The sequence below is a fragment of the Myotis davidii genome, unplaced genomic scaffold (genome assembly GCF_000327345.1).
Source record: "Myotis davidii unplaced genomic scaffold, ASM32734v1 scaffold238, whole genome shotgun sequence".
Lineage (NCBI taxonomy): Eukaryota > Metazoa > Chordata > Mammalia > Chiroptera > Vespertilionidae > Myotis > Myotis davidii.
The window spans coordinates 4,014,253-4,031,225 of NW_006293779.1; the positions used below are offsets into that span (position 1 = coordinate 4,014,253).

At 36.9% G+C, this 16,973-nt stretch overlaps 1 protein-coding gene across 1 annotated transcript in view; it reads right to left on the reverse strand.

Annotated features, from left to right (window-relative positions):
• The window catches only part of PPP1CB (protein phosphatase 1, catalytic subunit, beta isozyme), a 20,371-nt gene extending 5,638 nt beyond the window's left edge, over positions 1-14,733 (reverse strand). The window contains exons 1-5 of the mRNA XM_006767432.2: positions 14,602-14,733; positions 12,461-12,691; positions 7,561-7,665; positions 5,500-5,571; positions 4,362-4,513 (exon numbers count right to left, since the gene is read on the reverse strand). Coding sequence (XP_006767495.1) covers positions 4,362-4,513; positions 5,500-5,571; positions 7,561-7,665; positions 12,461-12,691; positions 14,602-14,701 — 660 coding nt within the window. The 5' untranslated portion in view covers positions 14,702-14,733. The remainder of the gene's footprint in view (positions 1-4,361; positions 4,514-5,499; positions 5,572-7,560; positions 7,666-12,460; positions 12,692-14,601) is intronic.
• Between the last annotated feature and the right edge of the window lie 2,240 nt (positions 14,734-16,973).

Here is a 16,973-nt window from a genome sequence, read left to right on the forward strand (position 1 = left end):
ATCTTTCTTCTATCATTGACAGTCCCTCTAGGTTGTGGGCTGCTTGCCTGTGTTCCTGAGAAGCATCTACCGTACCATTCTATAGAGTGTGTTTTCTTTAGTGAATTACCGGTATGTTTACCGGTAATAAACTTGCACTGTTTTATGTATATGTTTGATTACATACAGCCTTGTGACAGTTTTCCTGCATGTCATAAGCATTTGAATATAAATTAAAATGTTAAAATCAAATCTGATATTGTTTTACCTTTTATTTGGTGTGTGGAAGAGGGGGTAGTCTTATACGGCGAGTATATAACAAACTCTGTATTTTGAGTGGAAATGTTAGGGGGTCGTCTTATACGCCCAGTCGTCTTATACGCCGGCAAATACGGTATATGTTTTAAAATAATTACTTAGTATCAGGTACATGCTCATGATGTAATTATCTCATGGTAGAATTTAGGTATTAACCTTTTCTGTTAAGACCCTGGCCACCTTTTCTACTACAGGCTCAGCAAGGTACTTGGCACTCAGTACATCCTTTTAGTTCTTAGTTTCCTTGTTCACTTGTTCATTCAATTCCATATTTACTGAAAGAACAGGTTTGTTCCTACAGAAAATATTTAGAGTTTGTGTTATTCCTCATCACAAGTCTCTTAATATTAGAGATAATGTGTTGTGTATTGGTTTGATATGATTTCAAATCCACCTGTTTATGACAAAAATGAATTTTGTAAGAGCAAAGTTGTTTTGTTTGTTTTTTAACATATTTATTGACTTCAGAGAGGGAGGGAGCGGGAGAGAGAGAAACATCAATGATAAGAGAGAATCATTTATTGGCTGCCTGCTGTATGCCCACTACTGGGGATCGAACCTGCAACCCAGGTATGTGCCCTTGGCTGGAATCGAACCTGGGACCCTTCAGTCCACTAGCTGATGCTCTATACACTGAGCCAAACCAGCTAGGGCAGTGAAGTTGCTTTGATGTCAGAGTGAGGTAAGCTGTATCAGGATGCCATGATCTCACGTGCTGTCATTGGTAAGCACTCAGCTGCTATGGGACGCTGCTGGGGGCTTAGCAGAAAAACATTTGCCCTGACCAGTCTGGCTCAGTGGCGAGAGGCAAGGGCCTTCAGACTGAAGGGTCACAGGTTTGATTCCAGTCAAGGGCATGTATCTCGACTGCAGGCTTGAGCCCCAAGCATGCAATCTGTGAGGGCGCACACAGGAGCAACCAACTGATGTTCTCTCTCATATCCATGTTTCTCTCTCTCTGACTCTCCCGCTCCCTTCCACTCTTCCTAAAAAACAAAAACAAAAACAAAAAAAACAATGGAAAAATATATCCTCAGTGAAGATTAACAACAAAAAATAATTTTAAAAACATGTAAAGAAGCAACTATGTCAAGGGAACATTTAAACTATAAATACCCATAGTTTGTGAAGACCATGTGAGAGTTCCTGGAGACTCTGCTGACCTAAATAACTCTCTTAAAGGCATTAGCTCCTCCCCTAATAGAAGCTTATCTGCAGGGAGAAAGCTGTGCAGCAGCCTCCACAAAGGAGATCATCTTACCTGTCAACCCTGGCTCCATCGTTGCCTAGCAACATGCTCTAGTAACAAGGGACTTTTACTTGTCAGTTCTCCTTGGCTAAACCATCTCTCCTAAGCCTGAGTACCAACCAAGTCCTATAAGGGTACACTTCAGTTCAATTAGAACTTTATTACTTTCTTTCCCCTTGCCTGATACAACAGGTTGTGTGATTATTGCTTTGGAATATGTTCTTTCTTTTTTTAGATTTTTTTCAAAACTGTTTAGAGAGACAGAGAGAGGGAGAGAGAGAATATTGAGTAAGAGAGAGACATTGATGTGAAAGCAAAACATCACTGCCTCCTTCCTGCATGTCCCCCTACTGAGGATTAAGCCACAATACTGGGCACGTATGTGCCTGACTGGAAATCAAATTGGCAACCTTTCAGTGCGAAGGACAACGCCCAACCAACTGAACCACAACGGCCATAGCAAATATGTTATTTCTTTATTGGCTTATTAAGAGACATAATCATTTATAGCAGCAGTTCTCAACCTGTGGGTCGCGACCCCTTTGGCGGACAAACGACCCTTTCATAGTGGTCGCCTAAGACCATCCTGCATATCAGATATTTACATTACGATTCATAACAGTAGCAACATTACAGTTATGAAGTAACAACAAAAATAATTTTATGGTTGGGTCACAACATGACGAACTGTATTTAAAGGGCCAGAAGGTTGAGAACCACTGATTCATAGTATTGGCTTGTGAAATTATTCTAATTACTGAAGTGAACGAACCTGTTAAATCACTGACAAAGATAATCTTGGTCTCTGAGCATAATTTGTTGCTCAAAACAAAACAAATATTTTTGAAAATAAGCACAACAGGATTTTGGAGGCGTCTGGAAAAATGACCACACAAACTAAGGTATTCCAGTAACGTACTTTTAAAATCATCACTTTTTTAAAAAAAAAAAGACCAGTGAATGGAGCTCTACAGCTGAAAAAAAAAAAGAGTATAGTGGGTATTTTATAAGAAAATTTAGCAACTCTGCCCTCTTATCTAATGGAAGGCTTAAATGAAAAGCCAGTCACCTGTGTTTATCATGTAGAATCACAAAGAGGTAGAAGTAGTCATGTGTCATGGGTGTAAAGCCCTAAAGAAAAGGGAGGTATTGTGGGACAGCATAAACTTAATAAATTTTGCTTTAACAAAAAATAACAAGGAATCTTTAAAAAACATTATATTTACCAATTTCAAATACTTTTAGTACTTTCAAAAAAGTAGTCCAGCCGAAACCGGTTTGGCTCAGTGGATAGAGCGTTGGCCTGCGGACTGAGGGGTCCCAGGTTCAATTCCGGTCAAGGGCATGTACCTGGGTTGCGGGCACATCCCCAGTGGGAGATGTGCAGGAGGCGGCTGATCGATGTTTCTCTCCCATCGATGTTTCTAACTCTCTATCCCTCTCCCTTCCTCTCTGTAAAAAATCAATAAAATACATTAAAAAAGAAAAGTAGTCCAAAAAGGTTTTCTGGCCCTAGCTGGTTTGGCTCAGTGGATACATCAGCCTGCAGGATCGGCCTGCAGGGTCCTGGGTTCGATTCCAGTCAAGGGCACATGCCCAGGTTGTGGGCTTTACCCCCAGTAGGGAGTGTGCAGGAGGCAGCCGATCAATGATTCTCTCTCATCATTAATGTTTCTCTCTCTCTTTTCCCTCACCCTTCCTCTCTGAAATCAATAAAAATATATCAAAAAAATAAAATAAAAAATGCTTCTGAATGTATTTCATATTAGTTATGTTTTAGAAAACATGAAGCTTTGTTAACTTAAAATTGTTATATATTGTTAAAATAAGCTTTTAATTAATTCCTTTATTCAACAAATACTAAAAGCATGGCATAATAGGTAAGTTTATAAGGCAGTGAATATTGAAAGATCAACAAGTCACAATCTCCTCCTTAAAAAGTGTACAATTTAGTGGTAAAGGACATAAAAAAAAGTAAACAAACAAACAAACCTAAATTGTATATTCATTTTATAATGAAAATTCAAATATGTACAAAAGTTAGTAATTCCCATTTACTAACCACTGATTTAATAATTATCAGCATTTTGCTACATTTTTTTCATTTAGCCCTTTTTTCCTGTGTTTTGTTTTTTTAAAAAAATGTATTTTGATTAATTTCAGAGAGGAAGGAAGTGGGAAAGACAGAAACATCAATGATGAGAGACAATCACTGATCAGCTGCCTCCTGCACGCCCCACATTGGGGATCGAGCCCACAACCTGGGCATGTGCCCTGACCGGAATTGAACTGTGACTGCCTGGTTCATAGGTCGATGCTCAACCACAGAGCCACACTGGCCAGGCTCTGCTGATGTGTTTTAAAGCAACATTTCTAATATGGGACATCCTTCTTATATAACAATGACATGTCATCACAGCTAAAGCAATTAACAACTATTACTGGATTTCTAATACCCCATCTGTAATCAAATTTCCTCAACTTTCTCAAAAATGTCTTTTTACAGCGTGGTTGGCTCTTATCAAAATCCCCACAATTCATTTGGTTATTATCTATAATAAGTAAATATCGTATTAAAATGGGATCAAATCTTTCTAGAAAGTTTCAAACACTGAAAAATTTATTGTAGAATAACTGCAAAAATATATTATTTTGAAACATTTCCTTTTAAAGTGTGAGAAAGGGTTAACAAATCATTAGACTGTTAATTGTGAATACAAGGGACAGGCTTCACCTCTCAGTTTCCTCAAAAATAAAAGTAGACTTGTGTGAAGTTAATAAATATTAAAATATACAAAAGTTTTATATCTCATACCTGATGAGCTCGACAAATCAAGTCTAAATCATGACGATTTAGAAATTTACTGACTACATCAGCTCCAAAAGTGAAGGAAACACCACGATCATTTTCTCCCCAGCCTTGCACATCCTTATCTGGGTCAGACCATAGCAAATCACAGAGCAAACCTTTAAAGAGTAAAAACAGCAATGAATAAAGCAAAACAAAGTTTATAAAGTATACCTTATCACCTTTCTTCTCCTGTCCCTTTACCTTACCCTTTAATAAACAGTAACAATTTCTTGCCCCTGGTATCCCAGTTTTTCAAACTTAGCCATTCTTTATTAAAGCCCCTTACAAATATAATCATCCCTGGTTTCTTAAGGTAGTACTTTCCACCTTTTCCATCTAGAGGATATATGTGTATGGCTCACTCTAAGAATACACACAATATATGGAAAAGGCTGTTCATCTTTTGTATGGGGTTTCTCCATATTGATAACCAAGTAACACACAGCATTTCCTAAATAGTTCATCCTTTCCTTACAGAGCTACCTACACAGTCTATTTCTGGGTGCCACGCTCTATTCCACTGATCAATTTTACTTATCCCTGAGCCAACAACACACTAGAGCTTTTAAATCAATATTTGGTAGGGTTCTATTACTTATTACATAAACCAATTCTTCCACTAAATATAATTCAAATATGCCAATTCCTATATAATAAAAGCCTAATATGCTAAGTGCCCAGTTGTCTGTTCAACCAATCAAAGCATAATATGCTAATGATATGCTAAGGGCACTCAACTGCTCGCTATGATGTGCACTGACCATCAGGGGGCAGATGCTCTGACCGGTAGGTTAGCTTGCTGCTGGGGTCCAGCCAATTGGGACTGAGTGAGACTGGCCAAACACACCCTGGAGCCCTCCTGTGGTCCCTCCCTGGCTGGCCAACTTCCCGCGTCTCCCTAGCCCCTATCATGCACTGGTGGGATCCCTCGGCCTGGCCAGCTCCCTCTCGCAATCCAGGACCCCTCAGGGGATGTCAGAGAGCCAGTTTCAGCCCGATCCCCGCAAGCCAGGCCGAAGGACCCCACTGGTGCACGAATTTGGGCACAGGGCCCTTCTAGTATTTTACATAAAACGATTAAGCAAACGTCTCTATACATAACCTGTATCAGGAACATCAGTGGGTCTCATAATTCTCCGAATCTGCTCCATAGATTGCAGGTCTGGTGACAGTCCTATAAATAAAAACATGAGTCAATAGTACTGACATCTAAAATAATTTCACCCAAACAAAAAAATATTTAATTAAATAGATTCACTATGTGAAATTAAAGACATTTAAAGTGTTCCTTTTAATATTTTATTAAATAGAATCCCATTTTGATACAACAGAACATTATAATTAGCTTCTCCACTTTCTCTACCAGGGCATGAAGTTACCTTTCATTTCAAAAAATTTCCCAAGGAAAGAAATCCTATGACTCTTCCTTCTTTACAACCATTCCCTGTCCTTCATAGGAACATACTCAATTCCAATCTTTCCAACCATTTTGCCACTTATCACATACTCTTAAACATACCTCTAAGTTAAAGTGCCCCACTCTGTCCCATTAGACCTTCCTATAATCCACTCCAACATGCTCATTATCTTCACAAAAGCATAATTGTTGAACAGAATGATAAACATGAAAATACTTTGTAATCTTTCAAGTAGTACATAGGTAACAGCCAGTATTTTTCTTTGGTAGACAATCTAAGCATCATCACAAAGAATGAACCTAAATATTCATACTCCATACTGCTTGCTACATTTCTATTCTTAGCTATGCTAATGTGCAAGAGCTACAATTTCTTAAATGTTTAGTATCTATTGTAAAATGTTTCAATTAATACAGTGAATTATGTCCCATTAGAGATTACTTATTTTCTCAGGCCTAGAAAAGTCCATCTATCTTTTTAGCATTGTCTTAATTTTTTACCACATTCTAAAAGAAAACTAATTTTCTTACAGTTTTTCATTAAATTACTTCCCTGTATAAAAACCCAATATGGCTATCAAACCATTCAATAAACTCCTTTGCTCATTATTCAAATCTCTATAATCTGATCCCATCCATCATTCCTCAACATGTACTTGACATTCTAGACAGGCCAGTCCTCACTCATTTCTTGAACTAAACATAAAGATTGTCTTATGTTTCCACCTCTCCAAAATCTGTCTCCATAAACATTTACCCAACAATTCTCTCCTTTCCCTGACTTCTCATAATTACTGTCTCTATAAGTACTTTGACATAATTAAATTTCTTTCATTACTCAATATCTGTTTTGAAAGTATACATTTTATCAATAGATTTTTAAATTCCTCAAGATAGCCAACTCATATATTGGTGCCGTATGTATATACATATATATCTCTTTCTATATATCTATATCTATATCTATATCTATACATTTTCATGGCATGTAGCCAATGCTAGAAATATATTAGTTTTTCAAATAAACTTTCAAAAATCAAGCTTATTTAAACAAGTCATACAGAATAACATTCTACCAAAAATTATTTTTAGGACTAAAGCAGACATATTACATAAAGCCTAGAACTCTTGGCATATGGGAATATTAAATTATTTGGATTCTGATAAAAGGCATTAATAGAGGCAGGAAAACGATTCTCTTATTTTTACAGATAGTAGGGGCATCTTCCTATTACAAATGAGGCAAAAGGAAGATATAATTTTTTAAAATATATTTTTATTGATTTTTTACAGAGTGGAAGGGAGAGGGATAGAGAGTTAGAAACATCGATGAGAGAGAAACACCGATGAGAGAGAAACACCGATCAGCTGCCTCCTGCACACTCCCCACTGGGGATGTGCCCGCAACCCAAGTACGTGCCCTTGACCAGAATCGAACCTGGGACCCTTGAGTCTGTAGGCCGATGCTCTATCCGCTGAGCCAAACCAGTTAGGGCCAAAAGGAAGATATTTTTAAAAACAAAACTACAGTTATCCTCCTATGTAAAATTCTTTAAAGATAAATACTAAATTTTTATTTTCATTATGTATAAGTATCATAAATTTCTAGGTAATAGAAGAGATTTTAGCCATATTTAAACAGTTTTAATCACTTGAGTTTTCACAAACGCACTGCTTAAATATTATAGGTCTTTTCTAAATAATAGAAGAATAAGAAAAACCCATTAGGTAAATTTAGTAGTCTACCTCCATGACAACAGAAGATCTTCTCATCCACAATGGCGGCTATAGGCAGACAGTTGAAACAATCAGTGAAGGTCTTCCACAACTTAATATTAAACCTTCGTTTGCCTACAAAAAGACCAAGCGAGTAGAACGAATACATTTACAACTGTTCTCATTAGTAATCTCACAGCCACAGGATTATGAATGATTTCAATTTTGTTTATCTAGCACTGTTTTTTTTCTATAATGAACAAGTGCTACTTGAATATTTTAAAAATGGTAATACATTTAAAGAACATTTACACACCTTCAGTAAAGCTACAAAGACTTCAAAGATTGTCTTAGGTGTTCTATGAAACAAATACATCAAACACTTGTCTTCTAAGATCATTGTAACATAGCAACTTTGAAAGAGTCTAATAGACTATTAGTTTATTTTTTCTACTCAATATGTATACTAGTTACATATCTAGCCAAATAAATAAGCAGAAGCAAAAGGGGTGCCTCTGGACAATGTCCATTTTAACTCTAATGCACTGAGCAACACAGCATAAATTTATTACCAAGAAAGGAGAATTTCCAAGTGCTTAACTGGTATTCACTTTTGAATGAATTACAACTTGGCACTATAGCAAGTATAAACAGAGACAGAGGCCAAAATTTTCCTTTAGTCTAGCATAAAAAGCTACAACAAAGACAATCTTCAGTGTATGTTCACCTTTTTAGTGTTACTCAATTTTTCTGAATTTGGCAATAAGTTGCAATAACCCAGGGAAGGGATGAAAGACTCAAGCACTAATTTCCTATGTTTTTTTTGCCGTAACCTGTCTCTCAATGGTAAGTCTAACTCAAAGCACTGCTTGTAAGCTGTTCTCACATACATTATTTCATTTGATATAATTTCTATCCTGAGGATATTAAAGCCTGTATTTTATCTTTTAAAAATATACCTTTATATCTGATGTAGCTTTAGAAAAGTGGTTATAGTTTGATATACTACAACCCACTTTCTGTCTGCTGGTCTGATTAAACAACTGAAACCACATACTACACCTCAGAAATAAAAATCTGTAATAATAAAAGGGTAATATGCTAATTAGACCGGACGTCCTTCCGGACGAAGTCGGGGCTGCCAGGGAACCCCGGGTCCCAGGTGCCAGAGGGAAGCTGGTGCTGGTAGCCAGGGGAAGGAAGGCCTAATCTTGCATGAATTTCTTGCATTGGGCCTCTAGTACAATGCAAGATTAGAATGTAAGCTCCATGAAAATAGTGATTAGAATACCTTACAATATCCTCCTTGATAATACAACAGTACAAAAGAACCAGTCTTAAAAGAAAGAAAAAAGGAGATATTGCCCAACAAAACTATTATTAGTAAAACCACTTTGATTAATCATTGTAACACTGGAGGCCCAGTGCACGGATTTGTGCACAGGTGGGGTCCCTTGGCCTGGCCTGCAGGGATGGGGCTGAAACCAGCTCTACAACATCCCCTTAGGGATCCCGGATTGCGAGAGGGCGGTTCTCGGGTGACGCAACCTGGAATCCGGCTCCCTCCTCTCTGATTCTGGTGCATCACCTGAGAATTGCAGCTGCCAAGTCACCACAGCTCAGCAGCTCCTGTGTTGAGGTCTGCCCCCAATGGTTAGTGCACGTCATAGCTACTGGTCAAACGTCGGCCAGTCGCTTAGGCTTTTATATATAGAGATTATCTAGTGAAGTTAAAGATATGCCTATACTTGGCCTGGCAATTCCACTACCAGGTATTCATCTTAAGAAATGGTACTTGATGCTGCTGCCAAATCCTGAAACATTTTTGAGGGTCATAGTGATTCAGCAGTGAAATCAGTTGCTTTTTGGCTTTCTCCACTGAGGATTCAGTCTTCTCTCATTTGCTAAGTAGTCACTCCAAGTTTTACTTTCTGTTTTTTCTTTTACTTGCAAGCTTATGCATTAAAATTCCCTTTCCTATTGTTTTAGGAGAGTTACAGAAAGAGTTAAAGTAGGTGTGTGTGTTTAATCAATAGTTTTTATTTGGAAGTTCCATACTTTTTTCATTACACATCAAGCTTACACACTGTTCTCAATGACTAACCTTTCTCCCTATTGTACATCTGTCATTTCTTCTACTGGAGTCTAAACCATCCAATTTTGATGTTGAAAGATTGAATATTTAACACAAGATGGTTAATAATCAAGAGGGAATTGGAATAATACTTTTTAAGGGTAATTTTTTAAGTTTTCTTTTTTCTTTTTTTCTTATGTCCTAATAATATACTTGTTAGCTGAATGGTCCTTTTGACCATTCAGTGGCTTGAGAAGAGAGAGAGTTAATATACCATTTAATACTCTGTTCACACTTGATATACCTGCCAATTTTGGGAAGACAAATAAGGGTATAGATCAGGGGTGGGCAAACTTTTTGACTCGAGGGCCACAATGGGTTCTTAAACTGGACGGGAGGGCCAGAAAAAAAGCACAGATGGAGTGTTTGTGTGAACTAATATAAATTCAAAGTAAACATCATTACATAAAAGGGTACGGTCTTTTTTTTTTCAATAGTTTTATTCATTTCAAATGGGCCGAATCCGGCCCGCGGGCCTTAGTTTGCCCATGGCTGGTATAGATGATTGGATGAATAGCTGGTAAACTCTATATATATATGAGGCCAGTTTTCAACTGGTTAGATACTTGGGATTTAGAATTTAGGTGAATTAGTTATGAACAGTTCTTATAGTTTTGTATCATTCCTCAAAGGCCCAAAGTATTGACTATAGCAACTATATCTCTAGGGCATCTCCACATTATGGATTAGGGAAGGGGAGCATATTCAGATCCAAGCTATCTTTAGAAATGCAGCACAGCAAGAGGCTGACTGACTGGAATTCTAATATTGTAGCAATTCCAAATTGCCAGATTCTTAAAGGAGTTACCTGAGAAAACTTGACAAGCCAACAAATTCACATCAGTATTTACTTTGATGATGCTTAAAAGGTAGTAAAGTTATATTAGAGACTAGAGACTCAGTGATCGAAATTTGTGCACGGGTAGGGTCCCTAGGCCTGGCCGGCTGGCAATCAGGGTCAATCGGGGCCTTCTGGCTACTGGCCAGGGCCTTCCTTCATTCCACACTGCCCCCTGGTGGTCAGCGCACATCATAGCAAGCAATCAAACTCCCGAGTGGACACTTTGCATATTAGCCTTTTATGTGTGTAGCAGACTAGATAGCATCTGACCCTTTTAAACATAATTTATATTTTGGAAAAAGGAAAAAATACATATCTGTGGTTGAAGTTCGTAACATATAATTTGGGATGTATATTTTAAATTCAAACAGCAAGTTCTAATTTTTAAATGTATTCTTTTGTATTTGGTATTACCTTGTTGCAGAAGACCAAAGAAATACCAAGTACGCTTCCTAGAGAAAGGGAGGGACCCCGTTTATTAACACTAGTGGACTCCGGGAATAATTTCCAAATCAGAGTGAAGAAACACGCAGAGGGCTTTACTTTTTATAACCTTCTGAGGTCTTTGTCTTGCAGATATGGTTCTGCCCCCTTTCATGGGCTTACAAGAAGGCCCCCAGGTGTTGGGGATCCCCAGGCCATATCCGATGATCTGTCCTGGGGCCAGTGATAACAACCTTTCTCCCCAACCTGATAACATATAATTAAGTAAATGTTGGATCAGTTTATATCCCTACCAATAATGGCTGAGAGTACTGTTTTCTGTATCTTGGTCAACACCAGGAATTAAGTCTTTGTCAAGTTGATAGGTGAAAAACAGTATCAATTTAATTTGTTTATTTAATAGTTAGACTGAAGATTTTTTCTATATTTTTGCCCACTTGTATTTCTTCTTTTGTGACATGCCTATTCATATGTTTTATTGATTTTTAAAATTATTTGTAAAAGCTTTTTGTATTTAAGGATACTAACCTTTTGTCTATAACACAGTACCCAGGCTTTTTCCCCCTAGTTTATTTTTTACTTAAGGAATCTTTTCAGTGATTGTTTAGAAGTTTTACATTATGTACTGTCTGATTTTACAACTGAGATCATCTGTCTTGTGCACTGCTGCATTCCCAGTGTATAGAATAGTGCCAGACATATAACACTTCCTTAAGCCTTTGTCAAATAATAATTATATGAACTAAAGAGATAGGAGTTTAAATAGGACTCTACCATATTTAAGGATACAGAAAAAAAGCAAAAATAGATTCTAATAGAGAGCTCAGCACTGAAAAACAATAAATTTAATTTAAAAATTATTGTAATTGGTTCTAAATTGTAATTAACCAAATATATGTTTACTTTGAAATGCTAGAAAAAAACAAAAGACCAATTCAAATGTAATGGGATAGTTCAGCTAATGACACTTGGAAGCAGTACTGCACAACAGCAAATCAGTGATTTCTTACTGCCAATAAAGTACAACAAAATAAGGAAAGAATATTCAGTATCTTTATCTCTCTAGTTTATAGTATAGACTAACATCCTAAAAGAAACTTGAACTTTTAAAATAATTTCAGAGTGTCTCAATATTTCTTTGACAAAGAGCCAGTAAGATTTTGTCAAATCACAAGAATGCTGAGAGCTAAAACCTTAATGGAGACTAGAAAACCAGAAGCTACTGTCTGTAGTAACCTCTAGTCCATTTGGATATTTTACTATGTAAGCTAATTACAAAAGGTCCTTTAAGCCAAACAAGCTGCAGTCAACCTGAAAGAGATCCCAAGGAACCAACTTAATTAGTAACATTTCCCAGTTCAGGTTCCTCTTCCATGAAAGGCTCTCTTCTTGGGCTTATGCTTAAATGCATCATATTTTTTTTAAAAAACTCTAAATTGAAAGAACTTTTTTTAAGTAGAAAATTATTAGGGACTTTTTCCATTAAAAAAAAGGTTTTAATTTTTACTTACATTCATCATAGAATCCATAAATACGATTGATGCTAGCACACTCATGGTTTCCTCTCAAGAGAAAGAAGTTCTCTGGATATTTGATTTTATAAGCCAATAGCAAACAAATGGTTTCCAAAGACTGCTTTCCTCTGTCCACATAATCTCCTAAGAAAAGATAGTTGGCTTCTGGTGGAAAGCCTCCATATTCAAATAATCGCAGTAAATCTGTATACTGTCCATGAATATCTCCTAAAAAGAGAAAAGGTCAGCTTTAGAATATTTTGTTACTCTTGTACAATCACCTTCTATGAAATGATTCCTCACGTTTACTTCCTTGTGTAATCCTTTCCCCTTGAATGTGAGCTGTAGTGACTTGCTTCAAATAAAGAGGATATAGCAAAAGTAAGAGGGGCTGTCACATCTGAGACTGTTACAAAAGATTGTGACTTCCATCTTGCTTGTACTCTCTTGCTTTCTCTCACTCTTGATGAAGCCAGCTGCCTTCTGGGAAAGCACACATGTCAAAGAACTGAAGGAGGCCTTTGGCCACCTGCTTATTGAGAACAGAGGCCCTCAATCCATTAGCACTTAAGGAACTGAATCCTTTCCCGGTTGAACCTCGAAATGACCACAGCCCCACATGACACCTTGACTAGTCTTGTGAGAGCCCTAAAACCAGAGGGCCCGGGTAGGCTAGGTCCAAAATCCTGACTCACAAAAACTGTGCGGTAATAAATTAATGTTGTTTTAAGCAATAAGGTTTTGGGGTGATTTGTTATACAACAATAGAGAACTAATACAGTTAATCTTATTATCTGGTAGTTTAACTTAGGTCCTATTGTTATACCAAATAGCAAGACAAATAGCGAGAACTTAGAAATAGTAATCACTAAGAAACATGCAAAATAAATTCTTTTTAAAATCCTCACCCAAGAATACATTTTTCATTGATTCTAGAGATAGAGAGGAAGGGAGAGGGAGAAAGAGAGAGAGAAACATTGATTGGTTGCCTCCCATATGCACCCCAAATGGCAATCGAACCCCCAACGCTTCAGTGCATGGGACAACACTCCAACTAATTGAGCCAGACTGGCCAGGGCCAGATAAATTTCTGCATATAGCAAATAATCCTTGATTGAGCAAAAACTTACGGTTAAGTTCATAAACACTATGTCTTAATCACTAATAGCCACTACCAAGAAAAACTGCATTACTAAACCAAAAGCCAGCACAATACATTATTTATACCACTTCCTGCTGTTAGATGAACTATGTAAAAATGTTATTACTCCACTTAAGGTCTTAAGTTTTTGCTTTCAGCCAAAAGCCATTATAAGACTTAAAAGAACAAACTGTAAAGTTACATAATTTTCAAAATAAGTCAAAATGATCACAACAAAGCTAGAATACCATGAACATTGCCATACTGACACTAATTCTGTACCTGTTTGTGTTTTTTTAACTTGTGCACCAACATGCCTATTTCACCACTTCTTTAACATTAATCAGTTTTGGTATTTTTTTCAATCTGATTATCATTCAGGATTTGATTTTGAATTGCATTTCCCTGACTACTAGTGAGATTGAGGATCTTACATTTATTGGCCATTTGAATTTCTTCTAAGATCTGACTCTTTTTATTTTTTTGACTGTATAGCTTCTTCTTATTTATCTATAAGAAATCTTTTATATAGTGTGAACAGTGATCTTTGTATCTGTTGTATATGTAGCTAATATTTGTCTGTAACTTGTAATTTCATGAAAGTTTCAATTTAAAAAAAAAATATATATATATTTTTACTGACTTCAGAGAGGAAGGGAGAGAGAGAGAGAGAAACGTCAGTGATGAGAGAGAATCATGGATCGGTTGCCTCCTGCACTCGGGTCCCCACTGGGGACCAAGCCCGCAACCCAAGCACATGCCCCTGACAGGAATCGAACCCGGGACTCTTCAGTCTGCAGGCCAACACTCTATCTACTGAGCCAAACCAGCCATGGCAAAAGTTTCAATTTTTATAGAATTTTATAAAAGAAAACCTATTAGTCTTCTCTTTTATACGAAAACTTTAAAATGCTTTCCCTAGATCATCTTCAATGTAAATATGGGAGGAAGACTGAGATTCAAAAGAGATTGTTTCCAGCTTTACCCATTTACTTACCACAAATTTTCAGCGGTGCTTCCAATTCCAAAAGAATAGGCTGACTGAGAAAGATCTCCCGAGACTTGATACATAAGCCCCGAACTTCTGCTTCAGTCATCTGCACAATCTTTCCTGGACGACATCCTCGTACTGATAAACAACAAATAAATGGTCAGTTTTCTAAAATTTATCCACAAAAAAATAATATTTTGACAGGCAGCAAACTATCAGAAAACCTGTTATGTCCTATGACTAACAGTAAGGTTATTCTATGATCTTTTGCTTCTATCTCTATTCTTGTTAATTCTTGATGCTCAGGCAAGTTGCTACCATGGAAATGCAGGCCTCTTTGCTCTGCAATGCCTAACTTGAGGCCTCACAGCCCTAAAATGTTTCCGGGACAGCACCTGTTGAGTGTCTGGCCTACTCTCTCAGCAAAGTCTTGCATTTAATAATAAAATGCCAAAATAGCATCATTAAGAAGCTGTGGCTATGAAGAAAGGAAGATTAGGAAAAGCAGCTGTCAGGTGATTTAGCTTCACACACTTCTTGGAATATTATCAGCAGTCCCAAGAATTTTATCAACTATCACTTCTATTTTCCGATCAAAACAAAACAGATTTTCAAAGTTGCCAGATATTTAATAAATTTCAATGCATTATTATGTTTATAATAGGGCACTGTATGAAAAATTCTATAAGCTAGTTAGATGAAGAAAAACACTTTTTTCATATGAATGAGAAAATAAAATTCATTAATAATATGGTTTCCAGTAACTTCTGAGATGGAGTGGGGAGAAATGGTGCATGGGAGTTCCTTATTTGCTCTAATGAATTGAGCTTGTAATAATTTCATTACCTTCTCCACTCACTTTCCCTTTAACCTCTAAATATATTGCTAGCTCCCATTCAATCTTAACTGAGAAGACACTTAAATAAGGAAAGCATAGGCTATGTCTTTATATACCCCTACTATTCTCCATTTACAATTAAGTCCACACATTTTTTAAAAATATTTTTATTGATTTCAGAGAGGAAGGGAGAGGGAGAGAAAGCTAGAAACATCAACAATGAGAGAGAATTATTGATCGGTTGCCTCCTGCACATCCCACACTGAGATAGAGCCTACAGCACAGGCATGTGCTCTGATCGGACTCAAACCATGACCTCCTGGTTCATAGGTTTATGCTCAACCACTGACCCATGCCAGCCAGACTAAATTTTATCTTTCAATAACCACCTGCTACTTTCTCCAGCAAGTTTTTATCAATACCTACCTTCTCTAAAATAGAAAGGATGCCAAGAAAAAAAAGAACTAATTCTATTATCTATCATGTCTGCCCCATCTTTAACATTTTAATTCCAATGGGTTCTACCCTACTTCCACACCCAATAAAGATTCACTGCAGGATACATGCGAATCAACAGCAAAGTGCATTTAAATTCAGGTTTCCTATATTGCCTAAATTTTTCTGTATGATAAATGTCAATTAATTTCAATATACATGGTGTAGCAAAAGCAGTTTACAGTTACTTATGTGGAAAATAATACAATAATTAATAAGTAATAATACAAGATAACCTATAACCAAGACTACCCTATCCAGCAAAGTTATCATTCAGAATCAAAGGACATATAGAGCTTCCCAGACAAGAGAAAGCTAAAAGGAGTTCACCACCACCAAACCAATATGAAATGTTATAGGGCCTTAAGGGAAAAAAAGAAAAGGTAAAGTATGAACAACAAAATGGCAATAAATACATATCTAAAAAACAAAATAAGCAGAATAAAAATACAAGAATAAACTCTAGTTTGTGTACTCACAACTATAAACCTACTTTTGCCCCAGCCTGTATTTTGCACATAAGTCTACCTTTAGCCAAAGAAGAAAAAATGCAAAATTTTTACAATTGGCTAAAATGTGGAATTTTAGTTTTAAGTGAAAGAATTAGGCAGCTGCCATAATTTCAATGCACTTGAAATCTGATAGGAAAAATTAATGTAGTTTCAGAGCCCACAAGTGGCCTTCAGGAGCCCTGTATAATAAACACAAATGTATATAAGATTGTGTATGTACATGAATATATATATTTTTCTGACAAGACCCCTGGCTTTCATGAATTCTCAAAGAGGTCTATGAATCATCTTAAAAAATAATTCTAAGTACACTGATAAGCTGATAATGATAAAAGGGTAAAGAAGGAAAGTAACTACCCTGGCCAGTGTGACTCAGTTGGCTGAGCATCTGCACATGTGCAGAAAGGCTGCTGGTTTGATTCCCAGTCACAGCACATACTCAGGTTTCAGGTTCAATCCCCGGTGTGGATATGCACAGGAAGCAACCAATAGCTGTTTCTCGTTCTCTCACATGGATGTAACACACATAGGTG